Source organism: Pholcus phalangioides, unplaced genomic scaffold, assembly GCF_987345545.1.
Source record: "Pholcus phalangioides strain wild (caught in Gottingen) unplaced genomic scaffold, Ppha-v1.0 ptg000003l_1, whole genome shotgun sequence".
In the NCBI taxonomy this organism is placed as follows: domain Eukaryota; kingdom Metazoa; phylum Arthropoda; class Arachnida; order Araneae; family Pholcidae; genus Pholcus; species Pholcus phalangioides.
This window is the reverse complement of record NW_028301596.1, coordinates 29,955,985-29,981,848: the sequence shown is the minus strand read 5'-3', so window position 1 is coordinate 29,981,848 and position 25,864 is coordinate 29,955,985. Positions and strand designations below refer to the sequence as shown.

The 25,864-nt window shown below is 33.3% G+C and overlaps 1 protein-coding gene across 4 annotated transcripts in view; it reads left to right on the top strand.

The window, feature by feature from the left end:
* Nucleotides 1-295: 295 nt before the first annotated feature.
* mRpS11 (mitochondrial ribosomal protein S11) overlaps nt 296-25,864 on the top strand; it is a 52,758-nt gene continuing 27,189 nt past the window's right edge. Inside the window, exons 1-2 of one of the 4 annotated variants that reach the window (XM_089247458.1) lie at nt 322-673; nt 14,158-14,988. In XM_089247458.1, the coding sequence (XP_089103584.1) occupies nt 14,170-14,982 (813 nt within the window). In that variant the 5' untranslated portion in view covers nt 322-673; nt 14,158-14,169 and the 3' untranslated portion in view covers nt 14,983-14,988. Of the gene's footprint in view, nt 674-14,157; nt 14,989-25,864 lie in introns of all 4 variants that reach the window. The other 3 variants (XM_089247457.1, XM_089247460.1, XM_089247459.1) reach the window with 3 other exon arrangements.

Sequence of the window (25,864 nt, the reverse complement as noted above, 5' to 3'; positions counted from 1 at the left end):
AAGTCGAACTACTGGCCAGCTAAGGACAAATCGGTGCTTAACTACTTTTTTTCGGCTAAGGACCGCAGAGATAGTTCACCCCCCAGGTCATATTGCTAATGTCAGACAGCAAAAAATGATTCGGGTGACATATGGTCATAGATAAATATTCAATATCCCGTATTTATGGTTCCGATTTCTCATCACAAAATATGGTCACACTACTTATAGTGTAATTTTTTTTGTAGTTTAAAAATCGTATCATCGCTAGAAAAATCGTATCATTTACGATAAATTACTCGGGAATCACACCCCGAAATTATTGAAAAAATAAATAAAAAAATCGTTGCTTTTTTGAATGAAGAGGATGACAGCCCATGAGACGAAGGAGGATGATGTTTGCTGGAAATGTAATTAGACACTCGTTTTTTAATTTGCAGAGAGTTAATAACATTACAACTTCAGCAGCGTTGCAGAGAGAATTTCGCAAAAACAAGCGACAGAACATCGTACCCAAAGACGACAGCTTACCTCAAGAACGCTCCTTTGCAGTGGAGCAAGCTTGGCTGAAGTAAGCTCCCATTCTTCCCTATTGATTTCTGTGGACGCCATCTTGCTGTGGCTTTCGTTTATGAGAGATTTCTAATATTTATATCCTCACCTGAGAATAAACGTTCATTTTAAATTGTGTCTGGTAAGTTTCATTTCCATTTGACGCGATTTTCTTATTTCTAACGTTAATCGAGAACGTGGAAGGCTCCTTTTTTAAATTGCTGACGTGGTCGGTTAGCCATTTTGATTTTTCTTTGATTTGCAGTTGGATTATTTCATCCGTGGTAGAATTTGTGATAAATGTAAAAATCTAATGGTAATTCGCGGTCTTGTGTATGATTCAGTGCTCTGTGTTTCCAACTGAAATAACTTGTTAATAGCATCGTAATTGAGGATATCTATTTGTAATTTAATCCCCTTTTAATGTAAAAATGATGTTCGTTGTCTTTGCCATGTTGTACTTGTTGCAGTTGAAGCTGAAATTATGACCAAATTATGTGATTTGTTTTTGGCTAATAATTCAAGGAATATTAATTTAAATTTAAGGTCGAAGCAAATTGTGGCTCTTAATCAATAGCTAATGAACTTTTTTTAAAAAAAACTTGTTTGCATTTAACAAATTTCATTAAAATCTTAACTTCTTAGGAGCCAAACTTTTTTTTTAGAAAATGTCAGATAATGTTTTATTCTAACTTTTCGAAAATAATAGAAACCTTAGGAGACTCGTTTTATGTGTTTGTAAAGGCTCAATTTCGTTGGTTAAGTTTACTATATGAGTAAAGTCTTATAATCTTGGCTGGGGTGGGGTTAGAACCCCCCCCCCCCTCTTTGCTTTATAGTGCCAGGGTTGGGTTTTTGCTGGGACAGTGGAAAAAACCAGGTAAAAATTATTCTTTTTACTCAAGACGCACTAAGCTCGGTTTTTCAATTACTAAATATTCTTATCAATATAAAAATTTTAAAACATATTAAGCAAAAAAATTACATTGTATAAAAATGAATATTCAGTGACCAAAAATATGCAAACATATCCAAATAAAATATGCTTCATCCAGATTTGCTATAAAAAATTAATAAGTGAACCACTTTATTTATAGAATTGAAAACAGATGAATCTAATTTTTTAATTCTATGAATTTTTGCCAGGTGGCAAAAACGTTCCAAACATTTCTGTTTTATCCCAATGAAATATGTATTATCCAGATTTGTTATAAACAATTGATAAGTATAAGGCTTCATAATTATTTATTCATGAAATTCGAAACAGATAAATCTAATTTTTTAAATTCTATGAATTTTTGCCACTGGCAAAAATGTGGTAAAAACTATTCTTGCCGGGCTGGTTTTTATCATGGTTTTTCCCACTGCGATAAAATCTTGCCAACCCTGTATAGTGCAGAGGGGGATGGTGTATATGTGCGCTGTGCCTTAAATACAAGAGGTAGCTAATTATGGGATCTTGAAAATTTCGATTCTGGGCACATGCCCGCTTGAAAAACAGGTCCTCATGATTAGTAAAATTGCTGGACTTGATGAATAAGCATCAAATTTTTCCTGTTTTTGTCTTTCGCTCATGTTGTGAACTAAAGAGAGAAGTAGTCACATCCATATTGTACCTGGGAGATAGGGTTTTTTTTTCTTGCTACTTCGCAAAAGAGCTGCAACTAGATGCTTGGTCAACTCGGACATTTCAACATCATCTTGTGTTGAAGAGGTTAAAGTGTGAAATTTGCATCCCCTCTGGCACGAAACCTGCCTGCTTTCTCCCCTCTAATTGCAGCCCTGGGGTGGAGGGGTTCTTTCATCAATGCTAAATCTCATTAGCTGAGCGAGCACGGAATTTATAGACAACAGTATTACACAAAGTTACTCTGGTAGCTATTGAATAGCTAGGAGTAAATCCTGTCTGCTAGCATGATTAAAGGGTCCCTAAGTCCTGGATAAGTATAAAAAAAAACGATTGGGCAGATTGTGTTGGGAGGTAAATTTCCCACGTATTGTATTAACAAAATATGCAGTTGATTAATGTGGGGGGGGGGCCTTAATGATTAATTTGGAGGGGGGAAATGGGATAATAAAGGGTTGCCAAAACTAGGAAACACTGATACGGCTGTCAAGGTTGTCAATTTTGACGCTGAAAAGTCAAAATGTTGGTTCTGACCACGCTTATGGAAAATTAACCGTAATGTGTAATAATCAACTGAAATATGCAGGAAATGCAGAGAACTACGAAGAAATTATACACAAAAAATTGTATTTACAAAATATGTGGTTTGATAAAGGGTTGCCAATTTTAGCCTTAAAAAAAAGTCACCACATTTTCACTGACCACGCTTATATAAATTTAACCGCAAGGTCGTGAGGGTTAAAACAAATCTGTATTGGTGGCAAATAAGGGCTTGATAGAAGAGAATCTAGGCACCAACAACTGAATATTTGGGCGACATGCAGTTTAGACCCATTCAGAAAGTCTCCATTGGTGCCCATGGAGGAATGAATAACAGGAGGTGACATCAGGCAGGAAAATTGAAGCCGTTGTGGCAACCCTATGGACTGACAAGTAAGCCCAAACAAACCGCTCTTTTCCCTATACTTAACATGTGTTTTGCCGGATCGAATTCTCTTAAAATATTAATATCTAAATAAATTTAAGCACCATGACTGTTTAATGCCTCTTCAGGTAATCTACATGATCCAATAATGGGGAAAGATAAAATTTTATCCTTGTATAAGGGGTTTTTATATTTTTAATTTATTTTTGAAAGGGGAAGATCATTTTTAACTCTCAACTCGTCATAGGTTTTTAGTTCAGTGCCGTCAATTTATTTTAAAAATTTGATGCATCACATTAATGTTTATGGAAATATGATTAATTAAAATAATATGAAGCTCCAATAAAATGAAATTTTCATAATTTTTTCTTTTAACTGTTTATTTTGCCTTTTTGTTTCGTTCATCATTATCATAGATCCGGGACATTTCGAAAGTGTTTGAGGCCCGTGGGTGCTCGTCTTAAGCTTTACATGAGGAATTTTGATTTCTGAATCAATTCTGAGATGCTCGAGCACTTTCTGACAGGGTCATAGCTAGGATTTTTGCCACCCGGGACAAACAGCATTTTGCCACCCCCGTGCTTCAAAGTACTGGAAGTGCTCGAGCGTCCTCCACCACTGTGTATTTATGGTTTTGCTGCCTGTAGACTGTACAAATTTTGCCACCTTTCTTTCGTTCCACTCTCATATTCTTGAATACGTATGATTGAAATATATGCCACCCATCCGAACCTTCCGCTATGTAGATGTAGTATTGAGAAAAAAATATTACAAATAAAAAAAACTTTTTTTACGAGCCGCGGTAAGTCATCTTTCTGGCCTATAGTATTTAGGAAAATAATCACTTGGGCTGTCTCCCCCCCCCCCCTCCTCTTCATTTTGTACCTATTACTTTGCTTTTAAAGTGTCATGTATACGAAAACTTGAAAGAAAAAAAAAAAGTTTCGAATTGAATTTGAAATCTAAAATTGTTGTTGTTGTTCTACCTAGACTGGAAGTATTTCTACAATATTTTAATATAAACAGCTGAAAGGCATTATATATGCTAATGTTTTGCATATATAATGTTTTTCGCAAAAAAAAAAAAAGTCTGATTTTTTCAAACACCACTTGTTCAAGTGTCTTTAAACATTGTGTCACTCTCAGCACTGAGGTATTACATGCTTTGGCATAATTTTTTTAAAATTAAAATGCCGAGAAGGAATTTTAGGGCACAAGATATGGGTAAATTTTGGTTATTTTTGCAAAAGGTTCCATGTTGTTGAAGTTAATATTCGAACAACTAAAATTGTAAAAACTCTCGTTCAATTGCATAAATATATCCACAGAATTTGAGGAAAAAAAATCGAGTTCCTAAAGTGAATAGTAAATTTTTAAATGATTTTTAAAAATGGGGATGTTTCTCATAGGAAAGCATGGGAAGCCACGGTTTGTTTGGGCTTACTTGGTCCCTGGCTTCATCTGGCAACCCAGATTCCCCATGCTTTCTCAACGGAGGCGGCGCTGGTGGCATCACCTCCTGTTATTCATTCCTCCATGATTGGTGCCCTTGCCTGCTGCAACTGGATTATACTGCCTTTTCTGTCTGCTAGGGCTTTAATCCTGCTTAGTGAAATGAAATTGCCATGTCCTGGGGACAGCAGCCAGGCATAGTTACTAATAAAGTAGTCTGAAACTTTTTGTGTATATATTATATATGGGTCATTCCGATTTCAAATCACCCCACAAAATGCCAAAATGACACCCATAGTCTCAGATTTCAATGATTTTTTTTTTTATTTGTTGCATTTACCATCCCTATTAACCATGTGAAACATTATTTGCATATCTCTAAAACATTTCGAGAAAAAAAAATGTACAAATTTATCAAAAACTGATGCAGATGATTTTTCCGAGGCTCAATTTTTAAGCGACTTTGTTTGAGAAAATAAATCATAAGTTTTTTAATTTTCAATATATTCAAGTGAAATTTTCACTAAAGTGTTCACAAAAACATACAGAATATGAATAAAAATAATTCATACACTTACATTTGAAATTTACATGCAAAAAAATTATGTAAACTTTGTTTTTGTGGAATTTTTCTTTAGAAACAATATAATTTTTCAAACGTATTTTTAGACCAGAGGCACAGCAGTTACCAAAACAACTTTTATTTTAAATTTCTCCCAAATATATGAAGTAAAATACTGGAGAAAAAAAATAATGGTTTTTTGACCGTTGATATGTTTATTCTGGCTCGCAACACAAAATTCATCGAAATAAGACTGGATCGTTTCGATTTCAAATCATTCAACTAGATACTGAAATGCAACCCATCATCCCGGATTCCAATTATTTTTTATTTATTGCTTCTAGCATGCCTGTTGACCATGTAAAGTTTCATGTACATATCTTAAAATGTTTTCTAACCTCACGAATGACGTCTCTTAGGCTAACCCCATTCAAGCAATATTATTTGTAAATATATATTGTAAAATATATCATAACTTTGCAGATTTTCAATATATTCAAATGAAATTTCCACTAAAATGACTACAAAAAAATGTAGATTATGACGGAAAGAAAATTTAAACCTTTGCATTAAAAAATTAGATTGCAAAAAAATCGTTGAAATTTAATTTTTGATTCTTTTTATAATAAAAACAATGGTTCACCTTTGCTTTTTCATTTACAAAAGCTCTCCCGATTTTTTTCCTTGTTCCCCTTTCTTAAAGCAGGGACCAGAGTTAAAATTTGTAGTTTTCCCCTTGTTGTGATGGTTAAATTGAGTCTTATTTCTAATTAACTTTATCAAAATAATCTTATCATTTGCTTTCTGTTTAATATCTTCATTAAGTGTGCTTTGAGATTCATTTTCTGGTAATTCAAAACTTTACAAACATTTGATTTTAAAGTGTTGCAAGCAGATTCTACTTTTCTTTTGGCATTGTTTTACTTGCACTGTGGAGCTACCCTATGAAGTTTAATTGGTTACTCTTCTATGTTCTGTAGAGATGAATTTATTTCTTCAAGTGCTTCTTGTTTAATAATTGACATTTTTCCAAGTTACTTCTCTACATTACTATCACTGTTCATCTCGAGTTTCTTCACTTAATTTATTGTTGTTTATATTCACTGTCCCTACAGGCATGGTATATTTTTTGCCCTGGAATTGATTTTCTACAACCATTTATTTCATTTATACATGAAAAATACAAGTTTACTATCCTTAAACCTTTTGTTCTTTTTTTCTTATGACATTTTAAAGGATTAAAGCATGCTTTTGGATATATTTCATACTTTGAGAAAAAAGCTCTATGATGCTTAAACACACAGTAGATAAATGTTCAGAACTTGCTCCACTCCTCAATATTGATGTCCGATGGGTCCAATGATGTAATGGGTAACAGATTTTACACTTTTGCATAACACTTTTTATGACAGTCAGATCCATTTTTTTTTCCAACACTATAAATTTCAAGTGTCTTTTCTGACATTTTACTTTGAATTCCAAAATGATGGTATAAAATATTTAGCTCAAATGGAAATTGTGCTACCATAAGAAAAATTTGCTAACCCTGAGTAGGCTACTTTATGGAGCACATGTTCTGTCTTCAGCAAGATCATAATTGAGACTTGCATCATTTGATGGGGGGGGGGGCGGTGGTGGTTTAGTTCTAACACACTTTAGTTTTAGTTTTCGCAATGAAGCACCTGCTGGGATGATAAAGTCTTATAATTAAATAAGACACCAGCTGCCCTCTGAAGGACAAAGACCAGTGTGCCATAGTTCATATCTTCACAGAAGCTATTATTATTTTTTGCAATCATCATCACAACAAGAAACATCACATCTTATATATCACCACCAGGCAATATTACATTAATATACATTAGGTTTTCAATTCTATTCTCTGCCATCTGCCTCAGCTACAACCTAATTGTTGTATTAATACAAGTTAATAATGATAATTATTTCATTCTTTGTGATTTAATGCCTCATATTCTGGCTTTTTATCAGCAATTTTAAATTATTTCTTGGGAAAAATATATAGAGGTTTGTGTTAAATATTATAATGTAGATTTTTTTTTCACACAAGTATAACCATTTCATATTTATCATATACATTAAATATATGTTTATTAAAATATATGCTGTAAAAATCAAAGTAATTAAAAAAAATTTAACACTGTTGTGGTAAAATAACTTTATAATTAAGCATCTTAAAAAACTTCAAAAATTAATATATATATATATATATATATGATTAATATTATCTGGATTTATCAAATACAAAATAATTCTTTATGCAAAATATATCAGATTGCAAAAGTTCGTCTTTGTTGCATCATAAGAAATATTTATAGATCAATTAAAAGTGAAATTAATTATTTGGAATTTGAACACTTCTAAGAATCTGAACATGAAGGTTTAATTTGAAAAATTATTTTATTCACCCAAAACCTTTTTTTTTTTTCACCAACTCCCATTTGACACATTACATAAAAATTTCTAATTATTTCATGAATTCCTTTAATCCTAGAATTTCAAAATTTCTTGATTGTTTTGAATTTTTGCATTAACTACTCATGAAACTTAATTTAGTGAATACTGTAATAAATGTATAAGCGTACATGAAAAATAAAATATAAATTTCTTTATACTAAGCATGAATCATTATATTTAGTCAAAATGTACAAATATAATTAATGTCATCTAAGTACAATTGTGTTTTGTTACTCAAATGTATTAACTGTCAAAAAAATGTTTACTTTCCTACAGTCTTCTTAATATATTAATAGGATTAAATTTAAAAAGAAATTGAAAATTCATGCTGTGCATCCAAAAAAAACGTGTTTAAAAAATTGTGTTAAAAATATAAAAAAAAATAATAAAAAAATTAAATTTAAATGACTTTTCCTCTAAGGTTTACATTTTTTCTATTCATAATCTGCATTTTTTTGTGAGCATTTTAGTGGAAATTTCATTTGAATGTATTGAAAATCTGCAAAGTTATGATATAATTTCACAAATAATATTGCTTGAATGGGGTTAGCCTGAGAGACGTCATTCGTGAGGTTAGAAAACATTTTTTTTCTCAAAAAGTTTTTGAGATATGTACATGAAACTTTGCATGGTCAACAAGCATGGTAGAAGCAATAAATAAAAAATAATAATTGGAATCCGGGATGATAGGTTGCATTTCAGTATCTAGTTGAATGATTTGAAATCGGAACGATCCAGTCTTATTTCGATGAATTTTGTGTTGCGAGCCAGAATAAACATATCAACGGTCAAAAAACCATTATTTTTTTTCTCCAGTATTTTACTTCATATATTTGGGAGAAATTTAAAATAAAAGTTGTTTTGGTAACTGTTGTGCCTGTGGTCTAAAAATATGTTTGAAAAATTGTATGTGTGTAAAAATATTGTATAAAAATTTTGTATAATTGTATAAAAAATGTTTACATAATTTTTTTGCATGTAAATTTCAAATGTAAGTGTATGAATTATTTTTATTCATATTCTGTATGTTTTTGTGAACACTTAAGTGAAAATTTCACTTGAATGTATTGAAAATTAAAAAACTTATGATTTATTTTCTCAAACAAAGCCGCTTAAAAATTAAGCCTGGGAAAAGTCATCTGCATCAGTTTTTGATAAATTTCAACATTTTTTTTCTCAAAAAGTTTTAGAGATATGCAAATAATATTTCACACGGTTAATGAGGATGGTAAATGCAACAAATAAAAAAAAAATCATTGGAATCTGAGACTATGGGTGTCATGGCCGGGTGATTTGACATGGAATGACCCATATATGCACGAAAATATATATTTGCAATATACATTAATATAAACATTGTATTGTGATATTCATTTTTTAAAATTAATATTTGGAGTCGAGGCATTATGACAAAAGCAAAATCGCATCTATGGTTATAGCTGTAAGAATTTTAGTAGGTTCTCTCTTACGTCTTATTTGCATATCCTCATGCACCTGTGGTAGTGCAGAAAACATTTAGCCCAATCGCTAACGCATTGTTGAACTACGTGTCATGGTGAAAAAGCAGTATAAGCACCCTTCATGGTGCCAAGAAGTGCCGAGTCTACTGTAACCCCTTGAAGAAGGAGAAAGGGAAAAAAAATTTCACAGCTCGCCTGTTTCCCCCCCCCCCCCTCCCCATCCTCCTTTCTCCACCGCACAGCAATAATCCATGTTAGAAATCGAAATAATCCTTAGGACACATACACACATAAAATAAAAATAATCCAAAATGCACGTTATAAATCGAAATGATCCACATGGAATTTGAATGAACGGTATTCACACTACCGAATTTTAGAGAAAAAAATTGTGCCTTAAAAAAAAAAACCTGCCTTCCAACATGGGAAGGTGTCATTGAGTCCCAGGAAAGGTAAAAAATATATTTCATACTTTTTTACTCAGGGAAAAGAAATTTGGCTGGCATCAAAATTTTTTTCTACTTTTCAAATCTTGCAAAAAGATACTTTTGCACTTACCAAACACTTCATCAAAAAAAAAAAATCTTGTAATTGAACAATTAGTAAATTGATGAAACTTCAATACAGTAGACCATAGTTTCCCAACATTTTTTGTCCCATCACCCCCTTTTTCAGAAATTTTTTTCTCCCATCGCCCCTCAACGCAATCTAACCCATAGGATCCTGTGTTATACCTATAGCTTCTACCGCCCCCCGGCACATTCCATCACCCACGTTGGGAATCACTGCAGTAGACCATAGGTGCCAATACTTCTGATTTACCCAGAAGCCTTCTCATTTTTCAGCCTTATTAAAATCTTCCGGTCGAGAAATCTAATTCTTCCGATCTTTTATATCTTCATAGAAAAGTCCTTAAGTCTTCAAATTGAGCTTTGTTTGAATGGAAAATCCCTAAAGGAAATACTCTTTCAGTCTTGCGATTTCAGGCTGACCCTGTTTTCTCAGGGAAAATATGGGGAATCAGGATTTCAAGTATGAAAAATCGGTAGTTGTCTATATAATGTTGTATATATAATAGTATATATATATATATGATACCAAATGCAAGCGAAGTGGCTAATTATAACTAAAAAAGATTAGGACAGTGAAAAATGTCTCGAAGAAACAGGACATATATATGGTCACCCGTTTAAATTTCAAAAAAGTGTCCAAATTTTCACATTTATTTGTTGGACATGTTTTCTTTGATGTCAAATGTCATCACGTGATAAACTACAGATTTTTCAATCCGTGTGAATTAGCACCTTTGAGTAGACTCTACTTGTCTATGTTCCAGTCCAGTGATCTGATGTTTTTTTTTTTAAGGCAGGTTTTTGCCGACCATGGGGGGGGGGGGAAACATTTCACTTGAGCCTTTTCCATGACTTCCAGTTTTCCTGTGATTTCTGCAATCCGGCTCACTCTGGTCTGATATGTGCTGGATTAGCTAGAGTCTACCATATAACGCTATTATGTAGACCAAGAAAAAATATTGTTCAAAAGGAGTTATCATGTTACATTAAGTGGTAGAATTTTTAACATTCATGTTTTTGGTGCCTAAATTTATTTCATCGGTACCACTGTAAAATGCATTTAAGAGTATTTATTCGCAGCAAAAAAAATATATTTTTTAAATGAAATTGAAGGGTGAAAGTGGGAAACATTGTAAGTGCCAAATGGGAAGATGGTGGGAAATTGTAACAAAAAACCTGTTTTTGCAGCACATGGGTTCATTCACATTTCATACCTTTTTACACACTTTTGAACCACTTAGAGCAGCGGTCTCAACCTTTTCTGACTCGTGGAACCCTTTTTAGTAAAAAAAATCTATGGCTTAGTCCCTTATACCAATTTTTAATTATTCATCCAAGTTACTGATTTATAAATATATTGAAGGTGATTTTGAGTGAAGTATAAAAAAAAAATTTATTATGTGTTGAGAGCAGTTTTAAAATATTTTAAGAAAAATATATCTTCGTAAAGGGATCTATCACAGTAAAGTATACTGTTCTATCGATAGGAATTTAACATTTAGGCAATTTCAAACGAGATCTAAAAAATATCGTTGCAGAGGGATTTATCGTTCTATTGTGAGGTTTTACTGTATCTTAAGGCAATGCTGAATCATCTCGAGTTTAGCTCAGCATTTTTTAAAATAGAAACCCGCTCGCACACTTCGCAATAACAAATTTTTTTGCCAACATTCAGTTTCAGTTAATGATTTTAAAATAATTCATTAAAATTAACTGGCTGCTTGTTAATTAAAACAAATTTTGTTAATCATTAAGAATGCATATCATTTATCTATTTTTTTCACCTTATCTCTCAAATTTAATTTAGCATTAATGAAAAAACTACAAGCAAAAAATATGAACAAAATTAAGTGTGTTTATGTATTATGAAAGGTCTTATGAGTCCAAATCAGCTTCATTGGTTAACATTTCTCTTGTAGAGAAAAGTGCTTGTATATTCCCTTTCTTTTTAAAGTGAATGCCTGGTGGCAGTTCAGTATCAACTAAATGGGGGGGAATGTATTGACAAGATTGTTTCTTGCTCAATTGATGGATGTATTTTTTATTATGTATTACTAACTTCTATGATGTTGCTTACTAATTTACACATTTTTATTCTTATACAGATTTAATAAGTTTTTGTATAAAAAATAAACAAGCAAACTTTAGACTTCACATTCAAATTTCAAGTCCAATGGTACTCATATCGGTACAATATCTATTATTTTAAATCTGCAATTAGAGGCATAGCTTGCAAGGCTTTATATAAAAATTAATTTCTTTTAATCAGGGAAAACCCTAGTGCGCTATTGTAATACAATATTTATATATTGCAAATGCTTGCGCAGCTATATCTATAATTTTAGCGCTCCTATATTTTTCTGAAATTTTTTCCGCGTACAAAATCTAGAAATAAAATGGATATCTTTCTGAGGATTAGGTTGAAGTCTATATTTACTGTTCTATATTTCTTTTATAATCAACAACTTTGCAGTGATATACATACCATTCCAGGTTACTTTTGCTTCAATATCATCGAAGTTAATACAAAGGGGAAAATTATAAATCAATGATTAAAAAAAAAAAAAATCAATGTTTAAATCAGGGTTGGGGTTTTGGATGTCCGAAACTTGTTTTGGACTGGACACGCGGGATAAACTGTCCAAAACCTTCAAGTTTCAAAATGTTATGTGGAAACCTTTTGGATTTTTTTTTCATGATACTAACATATTTAAAAAAAATACTAGCAGAAAATAAAACTAAATCAAAAATATTTCAAAAAGGTGTCTTTTTTTTTTTTTTCCCCCCTTAAGTTTTTTTCACCAAATTGATGAAGCTGGAAATCTGATAGTAAATTAATATCACTCATATAAATGTTTAAATAAACACTGTTTTAAATTTTTTAGTTTGTTATAAATGTTATTTCTACTTCACATCTTATTTTTCATGTATGATTATGAAGCAGGTACTGTATTTAGGACAGCGATTGCCCAAAACCCTGCCGAATCTCTTTAAACACTTTTCTTTAAAAATGACATTATATTGAAGGTACCAAATACGCATAGTCACAGTTATAATCATTGCATTATTGTGAAACTCAACATAAATATTATTTTTTATTGGATAGCCTAGCAATATAATGATGTGCATATATATCAATGGTGTAGTGTTTATTTGATGCAAATTGTTCTATTTTGACTTTTCAAACTTTTTGTTTAAATTTTAAATTGATCTTTCTATTTTACATTCTCAATTTTTAAAAACTAATTACAAATAAAGGGAAATATCTGAAGAAAATGAGACCACTATGTAGCACCTACTCATGACTAACAGAGCACAATTTTACAAACACTGATTACGCCTATATTATAAAAGACTTGAAGACCCAAAGTTTCTGTTAAATTTAAATTGCTGCTCTTATGAGGCTAGGAGCTAATATTTCACTGAATAAATTCAGGCTATATTTACAATTCTATCATATGGGAGACAGCAATATGAAAAACACTGGAAGAACACTTATCAAAATACTGTCTTTCACACATTGTTTTTTTATTTTCATGTCCCCCAAGTTATGCATCAATTGAAAGAATATTTTCAAATTTTGTTATCTTAGAAATCATCTTGGCACAGATAGGGCAGCTAAATTAGTTATGTGTTATCTAATGTTAAAAGGTTCAGCTGCGCTTGATTATTATGTAAGTTTAATTTCATTCTGTAGTCATATCTATTGCTTTTTTTCTAATTTTCATGCGACAAATTTTTATCCCATTCTTGTATCTTTTATGTTTTCATAAATCTAATATCTAACCTCAAGACAGTTCAGTTTCAATTGTTTGATAACCTGATATCAGTCATGCAACCCTTTACATATACTGTTTTGAATTTCAAAATTTTATTATATTTAATGTAATTAATAATGTAATTTATATAATATAAAGTTTAATATATGATTATAGAAGTTACCTCTTTATCAAATAAAAAGTTTTTCACTTACAGTTATAAATAGGAGGTCTTGCACAGTTTTGTACAGTACAGTAAAAACCGCGGTATAAAACCTTGCCAGCCCTGGTTTAAATGGTTATTTTAATCATGATTTGAATTAGTGTACCCTAATTGCATCACCAAGTCAAACGTTTTTTCAGTATAGCCATTTACTTACAATGAAAAGGAACAAAACATTTGATAAGTGGGGGAATTTTAATCAACTCAAAAGTTGCTTATTGATGGCTACTAAAAATTTTGGTAGCACCACTTTTAAAAAATAGATTATCTTATATTGTCATAAGATATACCTATAATTTTAATGATTTAGCAAAATGTGTTTCATTCTATATACTTAAAATGATGTAGCAGTCATTGATTGCATTTAATCCACTAATTTGTCACTAATCTGATTTTTTTTCCTCAGTGTAAATTTCTAGATAAGCCTACATAAATTTGCTCTCAGGAAATATGTTCCATGAAATTTGTCGATAAATGAGGCAAAATTTACTATAGCATTTTAATCTATGCATTTAATTTTCTTAGTTTCAGCATTCATTCCCTCAGATATATTATTATACTTTTGATTTCAGATAAGCAGAATCATGGCTGACCAGCTGAAAGTACTACAGCCAGGCAAATATCATTCCCTTTATTTGGAAAAAGATATTCGTCCAGATGGAAGGAAACTTTCTACTTTCGGGGAAACCTCCATCAATATGGGATGTATTTCTTCTGCAAATGGTTCGGCTCTCATCAATTTGCGGGAGACATCTGTAGTTTGTGGAATCAAAGCTGAGCTAGTGAATCCAACACCAGAACGTCCAAATGAAGGCTTTATTGTCCCCAACATAGACTTTCCAGCAGTTTGTTCTAGCGCTGCGATGCCTGGACCTCCACCTTTCTTTGTCCAGTTATATTCACAGCTTCTAACCCAACTTGTGAAAAGTACCTCCTTGATTAATCCAGCTGATCTATGTATCGCTGAAGGGAAGTTATGCTGGTGTTTATATGTCGACATAAGCTGTCTTAACTTCTGTGGTAACATTCTCGATGCAGTTGTTTTGGCCTTCACATCAGCCATAGCTAATGCAACGTTACCAGACGTAAGCATACAGGACGATAAAATTGAGGTGAATGAGTTGGTTCACCCCTTGAAAATAGGTGAATTGATTTTTTCATCAACATTTGGTGTGTTTGAGAAAGGGATTGTTGCAGACCCTACCAGAGAAGAAGAATCGTTGGCGAAGGGCTTGGTTACCATTTTCATGCAAGAGAAAGGTCTGTTGTGCGACATATTTATGCAGCATGGTAGTATAGATGAAGCTTGCCTCAAACAATGTATTCGACTTTCAAAAAAACGCAGTTCAAAATTAGGTGCCATGGTTAAAGAACTGAAGAGCGATATTGACAATTAATTTTGTGTAATGCCAATTTTATTTCTTTATTAAATGAAAATTCATTATTTAATGGAGTATTTCCCATTTCTTAAAGCATTCAGTAATTTTGACTTGTTTTAAGTATTGCTGCTTTTCCCTTACATTATCTAAGAGGTTTACGTTTTTGATCATAAAGTCGATAAAACTAAATTTTTTTCAGAACAAAATTGAGTATTCCTTTACATAATGCCACTGACATATCACATTTTTAAAGCAGTTTTATTTTACCAGTAGTTGAAGTGGCTTATAGAAGTTTTTTTATTTCGTGTCACACTCACTAGTTCTTATTTCAATATGGTTGCCATGAACACTTTATTTTCTTTGGTTGGTGATTGGTTTTGCCGTAAATGCCGTTTTAATTATTTTTATTTGAAAGGGGGGCAAAGTATTACTGTAAGTCAGGCCCAGGGGTTGAGAAACGGTCAAACCTGGCTGTGAGCTATTCACGACCAGGTTTCAGGCACATTCTGATTCATGTAGAATATGTGTAGTGCTGCTTTTGCAATGGCTGTCTTATAGTGCAAGGTCTTCTTTTTTTTTCTTTTTTTTTCAGTTCATGGTCAATTTCAACTGACCGAATTCAAAGTTATTCAACCGGAGAAGTTTCGCAAGGGATCTGTGCAACTTATTGCACATTATAAAAAGGACTCGGGTTTGAACCCCACTGTTGCTACAGTGATGGTCGGCTGAAGTTGGTTTTCTCTGCTTCCCAACTTCAAGGCAAAATGAATGTGAGGTGATCTCCCCCGTTAAGAAGTTGCGCGACAGGGAGCAACAGGTCTATATAATGGTACAATTGCTCACACTTCAGTCATAGTTAGAAAAATTGATGGCAGCACTGTGCATAACAAGCATCTCACAAACAAACTTTGTTAGGTTCACAATACATACATGCACATTCTGGTGTGCACCAATTCGTTAGAAATTCTAGAAGGAATTTGTGCAAGGTGCATGCAGGGTTGAGTAGTAGTAGGTTATAAAAACTATCGTACTACACATTACATTGGTAATGCACATTAGACAGGTCTATTCGAAACTCTCTCCACAGTTTCTACTTCTAATCTCACAAAAAGATTTTTAAGTAATTTATTATACTGAAAGATTTTAACCTGGTGCCTATGATTTGTCAACTCCTGCCATTATCTAAGTTTTTTTGTAGCTCTCTCCTTACAAGAATGAGTGGCAGTTTCACATGGAAAAAGGTTTTTTTTCTCTCTCTCTGTAAATCTAATCTTATAAAATACTCCAGTTAGTAAAAATTTCTAAACTCAAAAAATTATTTTTAGTTGGCACAATGTTATAAATTGAATTGCCAACATTTCTTATAATTCTGTCTGTAGCTAAACTGTCAGGCAACTGGCTAAATGGTTTATTTTTTTAGGATTTTTGTGGTTTATTTTAATGCACAAGTCAAAGTACTAACCTCTTCCTGTGCAGGGACGAGATATCTTGGCCAGAGTAGATGCCCTGAAGCATAATGTTTTTGCATTGTTCTACAACGAACCCTCGTCTGATGAAAATTTCTGCAGTAAAAATTTCCATAATAAGTGTTTTCTACAATTCTGTTATAATTCTTCTATATTGTTCTGTCACGTATGTCACAGATTTCTGTGTATTCTGCTTTGGGGAAATGGGTGGAAGAAATACATTCTAGCCCTTTCTTTCAAGATGTCATACCTTATACAGGAATTGGTTCCCCTTCCCCCCAAATACTAACAAAGATACCATTTTCTATCTTACCTTATAATACAGGATTGGTTCCTCTTCTCCTCCCCCCCCCCCCCAAAAAAAAATACTAACAAAGATAGAATTTCCAAGTTGTATTGCTGGTACTTCAACTGTATATCGAATTTGTTGCGAAAAGGGTTAATGGACTCTGGTTAAGTTGTGATGGAATTTCTGTTGTACTAAAATAATCCAGTATCCATTTGTGACTCAGCTTTTACTGACTCTCATATGATTCAATAAGTTGGGTTTTTTTCCCCCAAGGTTTTAAGCTCACATATCTATTAAAAATGAGTAGCTGGTATGTGCTACCTCTTTCATAGTTGCATAAAACTGGCAGTGGAAATATTTAAAATTTAACATGATACATATGATATGGGCATGCAATTTTAAATAGTACATTTATCAGAACACTGATTCAAATTGATTTAATAACTTTTTTGGATTGTATTGGTATGAACTGGTGAAATGAGTTTAGTTAGCTATGCTAACCCTACAGTTTTTTATTTCGGTTATTTTTCCAGTTTTTTTGAATTTTTAAAGTTTCTACTGGACTTTTTGCCCATCTGGTATTGTGTGTGTTGTGGTGATTGACAGGCTGACAGATTTTGTTTGGGCAACCTTGATTGCGAGGCATTTAAATAAACAAATCAATTGGAATTACATTGAAAAGAGTATTTTCTTCCTTTTGATATTTTTTACGTAAATATTAGCGAATATTTCTTATTTAACATCCTGGGGAAGCTTCTCCCCTTTCCATCTCTGCATACATTTCTAGTGAAAATGACAAAATAAGATATTTTAATATTCCTTTGTATAATTTTTTTTTTAAATTCTCAAACTTGCTTATTGTATCAGTTCTTTACAGTTCTATATTGAATTACCAGTAAGTTTTTTCTTAAGGGGCCGTTCAAGTATTACATAAGGAAATCTTTAGCCATTTTTGACTTCCCTCCCTTGTCAGCAAAATTTCGTCATTAGCTCTGCCCCTCTGAATCCTAATGCATATTGGTGGGATCAGAGACGTACAGGGGGCCATAGGGGGCTCGTGCCCCCCCCCCCCCCACGATCAAAAATTTATTTTTTAATTGAAATTTCGGAAGAAAAATACCTTTATATGTTATTACAATCAATTTCTGTTAATTTTGATGTTATTTGAAGGCTTATTATGAACGCAAAAAATTTATCTTTAATAAATTCATTATGACCTACCCTCTAAGCCATACAATGATGAATCGCATAAAGGCTCTTGGCCTGCGGACCAAATATGGCCCGGGGGGGGGGGGTTATCTGATGCAGCCTGCCCTCCTCAAACCTAATTTTGTAAAAAAATGAACTAAGCGGCACATCTACACTTGAATGACCCGGAACACAGTTCCTGTACACTTAAGCGATTCGTGGCACATTTAGAGATTCCCTTGAATGTTGAATAACGTGACATAGTTTTAGAGCACTTGAGAGCGGCCCCCCCAGTGTGGTTCTACATCACTCATGTTACCTGTGGCACATTCTCAAATTATTTAGCCCTCTGGCTGTTCATCCTGCGATTTCCACAGGCAACTCAAATGTAGCAAAATCTGCTCATCCCGCGATTTCCGCGGGCATGTGTTTTTCTTCCTTTATTGAGGAGCGCATCCTGTTTTTCCCCCGTTTAACCACTGAAATAAATTATACACAGTATTAGACGTTTCATTTACGTTTTGGCCGACAGATGTCGTTAGTTGTCCACTAAATTACGGCATTTGAAGGCACGCGGTACTCAATTTTTGAAGTAATTTTGGTCCACAAAATGAGCAGTCAGAGGGTTAAGTGATTCGCGGCATATAATTGTGGATCACTTAAGTTATGCGTGGCACAGTTCCACAGCACTTATGCGGCCTGGACACATTTCCAGATCACTTGGATCTGCGAAAGATTTAGAGATCACTGAAGTGGCTCTGTAGGGCACTTATCAATAGGGAGATGTCACTTCAAGTGCCCATTATCGAAAGGTTTTTCTCCTTTTTGGGGCATCGAATAAGATGCTATTAAAAATATTTAATATTTTCATAAAGGGTGGTTGATGACTTACCAGGGTTTAAGATAAATAAAAAATTCCTTTTGCGAAAAAACGAAAATGGGGAGAAAAGCTTTTAGCAAATGCTACAATGCTAATGTAATGATTGATGGTTGGATGTCTACTTGTTCTGTACCTCCTGTACGTATTTTTGCAAAAGTGGCTACCATTTCTTTCGCATTCTAAGATTGTCTTTCTCATTTTGCGAAAAATGCAACCCTTGGACAAACAATATTGAATAAATAAATATTACTAAAAGGTGAACAGGAGGCAATCGTGCTGACCCCCTGGAAATTGGCTATTTTGCCCTTTAAGTCCCTTCTCTGCAGGGCTCTTCAGTCGGAATTTCAAACTGATTGTTAATGTACAAGCTATTTCACAAAGTTCACAAATTATTTTTGCACATAGTATTTTTTCCCACAACTTCTTCACAAAGAATTTAATTTTTTTTGTTATTTTCAGTGTTTTCTGTAGGTTCATTGTTTTCATTCATCAATTAATTTTAGTAAATTACATAAGATTATATAAATTTCATCAGCTCTCAAAAAAGACATAAAAACTATTTCCAGATTTAAAAAAAGTGTTGTACTTATACAGCCTTATATTGTATTGAAATAACACAAGAAAATGTAGAAAAGTTCAAAAAAATTGAAAACAGAATTGGTGCAACGTTTTTTTATATATATTTGCCATGTAATATTCAAATATACACTGCACCATATGAGATTAATTTCATAAATCGTACAGTATTGCAAAACTTTCTTTCATAATTGTACGTAATTATAGTATAAATAACTATTTTATGAATATTATAACAGCTGCCATTTACTGTATATATTATATATATGTGTTATTGCCAAAGTGCAGTCAATTCGTGAGTCGGCTGAAGTCCTATTTGCAGAAATTATTCAGGCTTTCACCAGTCAATTCGCAAAGGGGCTAAAGATCCAGTTTCAATCCAATGTTCGATGTTCTTATGTAAGACTGTTCAGTAGGCCCCAATTTCTTTCTCCCCCCCCCCCCATTTCTAATGTGTGATACGGGCAGGGTTTAAGCTACGGTCGCATTTTTCGCAAAATGTGAAAGAAGTAGTAGCCACTTTTGCAAAAATGCGTACAGGAGGTACGAAAGGAGTAGACATCCAACCATAAATCATTACATTAGCATTGTAGCATTTTGCTTAAGCTTTTTCCCCCATTTTTGCTTTTTTACGAAAGGAATTTTTTATCCAGTTTAAACCCTGGATACAGGGCTATATATAGTAGCTATATTAGATTAGTTCCATGTGATGAGAAAGAAAAGAAATGTAAGAGAAAAAATGATTCAAATAACGTAGACAGTTTTTTTGTCAGATTTTAAGGGGTGATTACTGCATCATGACTGCAATCTGATGAATTGCCATAGCTAACATGGACGTAATTATCATGAGAAAATACGCCTAATGGCGATGACCCTGAATCTTGCCAGTTTGATTATGTTTAAAATTATATTAGTCTCGGGCCATGTATAATTAGATTTTAAAATTTTTTCATTGTGCATGCAAAATTTAGTATTTTCTTGTTGAGTTAGATCTGTATAAATCAGAATCAAGGGACAGACTACTTTCCGTTCTTTTTTTACTTTTGTTACTTGAGAATTTTCTCTTGGGGTCATTAATGGATCCAGGCCAATTAACATCAATTTTCGTAAACATTTCTCTGCCATCAGAAGTTGCCTGAATATTTATTTTCTTTTTTCTGTTTATGTACTCATGATGAATTTGCAATTCCAGTATCCTTACATGGGTGCAATCAATCGTAACAGTTGCTGTTGGGAAATGCACAATGTTTACTCTGCCGCAATTCCTTTGTGTGTTTGCCTCTAGTATTTCATTTTGCGTAATTTTATCCAGCTACTGGCCTGAGCAAGTTGTACTGTCTACGACAGCACTTTCAGTAAGGGATACTGTAGCTTGGGACACTCAAAGTTCAATTCCATTTAGATATCCAGAATCAGAGATGTGTCACAAATATATTTTAATTTTTTACAATGATGAAAGCGCACCACCTCTAAGTAAAAAGTATTGTAACACACAAACGCAGCCATAGTGGAATAACCCAGAATAACCTTTTACTTTACGGATAAGTCTGCTACAGACCACACATCATTTTTGAAGGGTTTTCTTGTGTAAGTAAAAAGTGATTTTTTTTATTAATCATTTGGTCAACTGAAGAAGGATTTGCTTGAACTGGAAAACGAAATGGTTTTGCTTCGTTTTTTATGACCAGAAGGATTTAGTTCATTTTTTACTAGTAAAAGGTTTTCATTTTTATTAATACAGCTCAATATATCACTCATTTACGTATAAATAATTTAATGAACAATCATTTTATTTTCAAATGAATTTTGTTTCGATCAAAAAGGTGAAAAGAAACCACTCAGGTTAGTAATAGTGTAGGATATTGCATGGTTTGACCATCTCAAGTGCCCCCCACATTTTCTGATTTGTACTGTGGCAATTAAAAAATTATATTTTTGCTTAAATTTATGATCACAAATTTTTCAGAATTTATGTCTGTATACCAGGGTATAAAATCCTAGGTGCCAGTTCGCCACAGTGATTGAAATGCATTGTGCCTAAATTTGTCTGTGAAGATAATGAAGATTTAAATTGGAATCAGAGGACTATACATATATATATATATATATATATATATATATATATATATATATATATATATATTCCAATCCCTGCATGTGGGAAACATTTTTGTTGTAGGATAGCTGTTTTCAACTCTCCTTGCCTGTGGCTCCCTTGTCTTAGTCAAAGTTCATCTATGACTCCTTAGAATCTAAACAAAAAACCATTTCATAGCACTGAATAAACACATGTGAATATTGCCAGCTTACGGTGGCGTTCCTAGAAGCTGTGAAGCCCACATTGAAAAACACACTCTCTCAGAATTTCCAACGAATTGGTACATGTGCATGCAACATGTTTATGTTGTCAGAATTCTGTTAGATGGCAGCACTAGTGTAACAAAAAAAAATCAGTCTTCTATATTTTTAAGTAGAAAAATGGTGAATGCTCTTTCATTCTCGTGTTATGTAAGTATTGTGTATAAGGTCTGCTTGCTCTCTGCTGGACTGCAGTGTTTTCTAAAATTATGTTAATGTGCCTTCTAGCATAGAAAAGCGTCCTGGATAAATTATTAGACTGTTTTTATCTAGAAAAAGTATTTGGTTCCTATGAAATTTGACTGGTTTTGAAAATTTTTTTTCTTAATTCATCAAGTCCTGGTGTCAAATAGCACAGGTCATGAATTACAGGAAAAAATTACCATGCTCCGTTTGAATAATTGTTATATTCAGGGAAAAGTCTGGTTTGTCTAAGAAATTTGGATGCCCACTGAAGCTTTTTGTTTTATTTCTGAAGCCATGTCTTGCTCTATTCTATATTATTCATACACTGTTGATTAAATTGAATATCGTTGTAGGGTGATAGCGGGCCTCCTCTGACGTCCTGGGGCCAGGGTTCCCTCTGACTTTTTACCAATTGTAGCAATTTTGGTAATCAGATGGAAAAATTTGCAGCCAAATGAGAGAGAACCTTACCAAATTGACACGTCATAAAATGTGAATTACAAAACAACTGCTTCAAACGGCCAAATCGGCCATCAAGGGGTGAAATAGACACTCATGATTTGGCGAATGTAATCTTTTATTTGCCAAATTAAATATTTTGTTGCAATTTGGCACAATGGTGATCAGCCACGTGAACCCTGCCTGGGGCAGACATTTCTCAGTGGAAAACACTTAAAAGAGAAAATTACGTAAAATAAATGTATATTACTACTGTGGCCTCCATTCGGTGGTTGCCCCATCCTAGTTATGACCCTGTCTCTTTGTTCAACAAACTTGGAAGATCTAATTGTGGATACAGTTTAGTATCGAAATGGATGGCGTCAAAGTGAAATTATCTAATTGTTTTGTTAAATGTGTGAGAAAACCATTGCACTTTGATTTATTAAGGGAAAATAAAACGTGAATGACCTGTGATATTACCTAAAAGTTATAAATAACCTAGTCTTGAGACAAATTTCATACATCAGATCGTTGTGGCGATTCATAAAAAATTGGCATTGGCTCCTGAAATGTTTTGCATAAGATTACTAAATTGGAGTCTCTGAGTGAAACACTAAATATTGGTTGGGGGCAAATGTTGTTTTGCTGCCTCTCCAGTATAAATATTGATTTGTAGCGTGTTTTCCCCTTGAATATGCCATTCAAGGCACCTGCACCCTCAGTTATTTTTCAGATTTAGAATCTGCTTCTCTCCCCTTCACACAAAATACAAATAGCTTCAAGAGCCCCCACCACTTGCACGAGGGTATTATTGATTCTTCTCCGGTGTATTCTGGTAGATGAGTTGTCCCTGATTAGGTATTTTTGATTTCAGAATTTTAAAATTTTTCCTCAATATTTCTTTTTATCTACAATAGTTTGTATACCTAATGTTCCAGTATCTAATCTATATATATAAAATTGATTTTCTGTCTGTTTGTATGTCTGTCTGTGTGTGTATGTATGTTCTCTATACAAATCTACAATTTCAGATCGATCGTCGCCAAATTTTGCATATTTACCAAATAGGACCCGACTTGAACGATAGGCTACTTTAAAATTTCATCAGAGCAGGGCAAGTGCCCCAAATGGGTAAAAAAACTGTCGGGCAACAATGGTTTTTGGGCCTCAACAATCACTTTCCGAACGTTTACTTTGGTTACCGTAGTTTCCTAGCAATGCGTTTCAGACGTGTGTATGCCTTTACAACGGTTTGTCACTTCTTTAATTGTGTTAGTATATGCATATGTATAATAGTTTATGCCTTTATAATGGTTTGCCACTTTTTCAATCCTCCCAGCTTTTTGAATAGACGTCACAATCATCATCAGCATCAGTTTGAGGGTCAGGCAAAGGATGATTCCCATAGAAATCAGTGTTAAAATTGTCGATTTTACTGTAGAAATGCTGAAATTTGGTGGGGTTTTCCACCCCATCTATAATTTTAAAAATTGTATTTAACACTCAATTTTTGAAATATTGAGTTCGCTTAGAGATATACGAAGCCCAGAAGATTAAATATGAAGTAATTAGCCGAACCTATTTTTGAGTTGGATATTCATACAAAATAGCATTGATTTCAACTTTTTATTTACATCTTCTCAAGCATGAAAATTAATGTCTCTGTATTGTCTTTTGATATTTATTTGCATAAATTCATGTGGGTTAGGATATTTTAAAATTAGTTATGAGCCCGTAAAAAGTGCATCGAAAAAACTCCACAGCTTTAACTAAGCATTTTTTGAAGCTGGAACAGGCAGATGGATAACTTGAAGTTCAGGGGGGGGGGGGATTATCGAAATACCTAGCACCCCTTAAAAAAAGAAAAATATATATTTATTTCTACGTTTCTGTAAATCTAGATTTGTTTACTTCATGAATTGCGCAGGAAGTCGCCATATTGGTTAACTTGGACATGGTTTGCATCTCCCTCAAGAAAAAAAGAGGGAGGTATCACGTGATCCAAAAAAAGCCTCATTGAAGAAAACCCGGGCAGCGCCGGGTATTATAGCTAGTTCAATTATATTGATCATTATTTTCTATACAATCTATGAGGTGAATTGTGCCTAATCCTGACCCTTAAAAAAAAGAGAAACTTGAAGCTTTGTTACTGGAAATTACAAGGAAATATAAAAGTTATTTTTTAAAAAACAATTATCTTATTTGATAAGCCTAAGCAAATTTTTAATTTTGCAGATGAGTTGTGCATGAATATGTTAAAATTTGTAATGTGCCCCCACCGGGGGGGGGGGGGGGGTTAAACTTGGTAAAATAGATATGTAGCCCTACTTTGAAATTCAGTTCAGAAGTGTCATCCTAGTTCTGCTTCTGCACTACAAGTATTGTGTTGATTAATATGGCGTTTCTTTCCTCTTATAATACCTTTCGTGTATTATGAGAAATTTAATGATTGTATGTAGTTTAAAAAAATTGTTTCAATATACATATTTTTCCAGCTCTTATTGCATTAGTTGTCATTGCACTGTTTCTAATATGAGGGTCATTTAGCATGATCAGTTTCAGATTATTACAGTTATAAGTATCACTTTTTCCAAAAATTCAAAACATGTTATCACAAGTTTGAGCACAGAGTTTGTGGTTTATTTTTTGACGGTGTTGCAAGTTCCAATGGTAAGAGTTATTTTGGAAATGTGTAATTATAAGTGCCTTGCAGTATAAAAAATTTGTTGAATCAAAGCCGAATTGGAATGAGTTCATGGGGAGACCAATGTCATTAAGGACCATTTATTTTTGAATCAACACATTTAAACAAGCTGCACATTCACTCAAGTGTCCTGGGTGCCTGATTTAGACTACCACCCTATAAATTATTGAAAGCATCCATAGTATTATCGTGGAAGATTGCATATTAAAGGTGCGTGAGGTAGCTGACGTTGTGGGCATTTCAGTAGAACAGGTTCACAATATTCCCTACGACAGATTGGGAACGAAAAACCTCTGTGCAAGATTGATGCCGCGATTGCTGATGATCTAACAAAAACAAATGGAAAAGATATTTCAAAAGAAAATTTAATGATATTGGCTCATAACTCAAGACTTGATTTTTGACCATGGGTGAAACATGGGTTCACCACTGTACATCAGAGTCTAAACAACTGTCAAAGTAAAGAATGGAGCTTGGTCACAAAACTGTTTTCCATTGTTCTGCGAAGATTCCTCAGCTGAGTGGAAATGTTCTGTAGAAAAATTCAAGTAAATGTAGCCTGCTAGCCCCTTCCCCCAACTTCTGCAAATGGCCCCCCTGGTGGTAGTGAGATTATATTTTTTTTCTTCAGCCCAATGTATTTACAAAAGACTACTGATATTATGCAGAGGTGAACTCAAAAAGAAATCCCAAACTGTTAGAGTTCACCTCGGAATAATATCCAGAAAAAAGTCTGTCCTTCATACATTGAGCTAAGAAAAAAATCATTCTTCCAGATTGTTTTGTAGCAACACTAATTGTTCTGCAATACG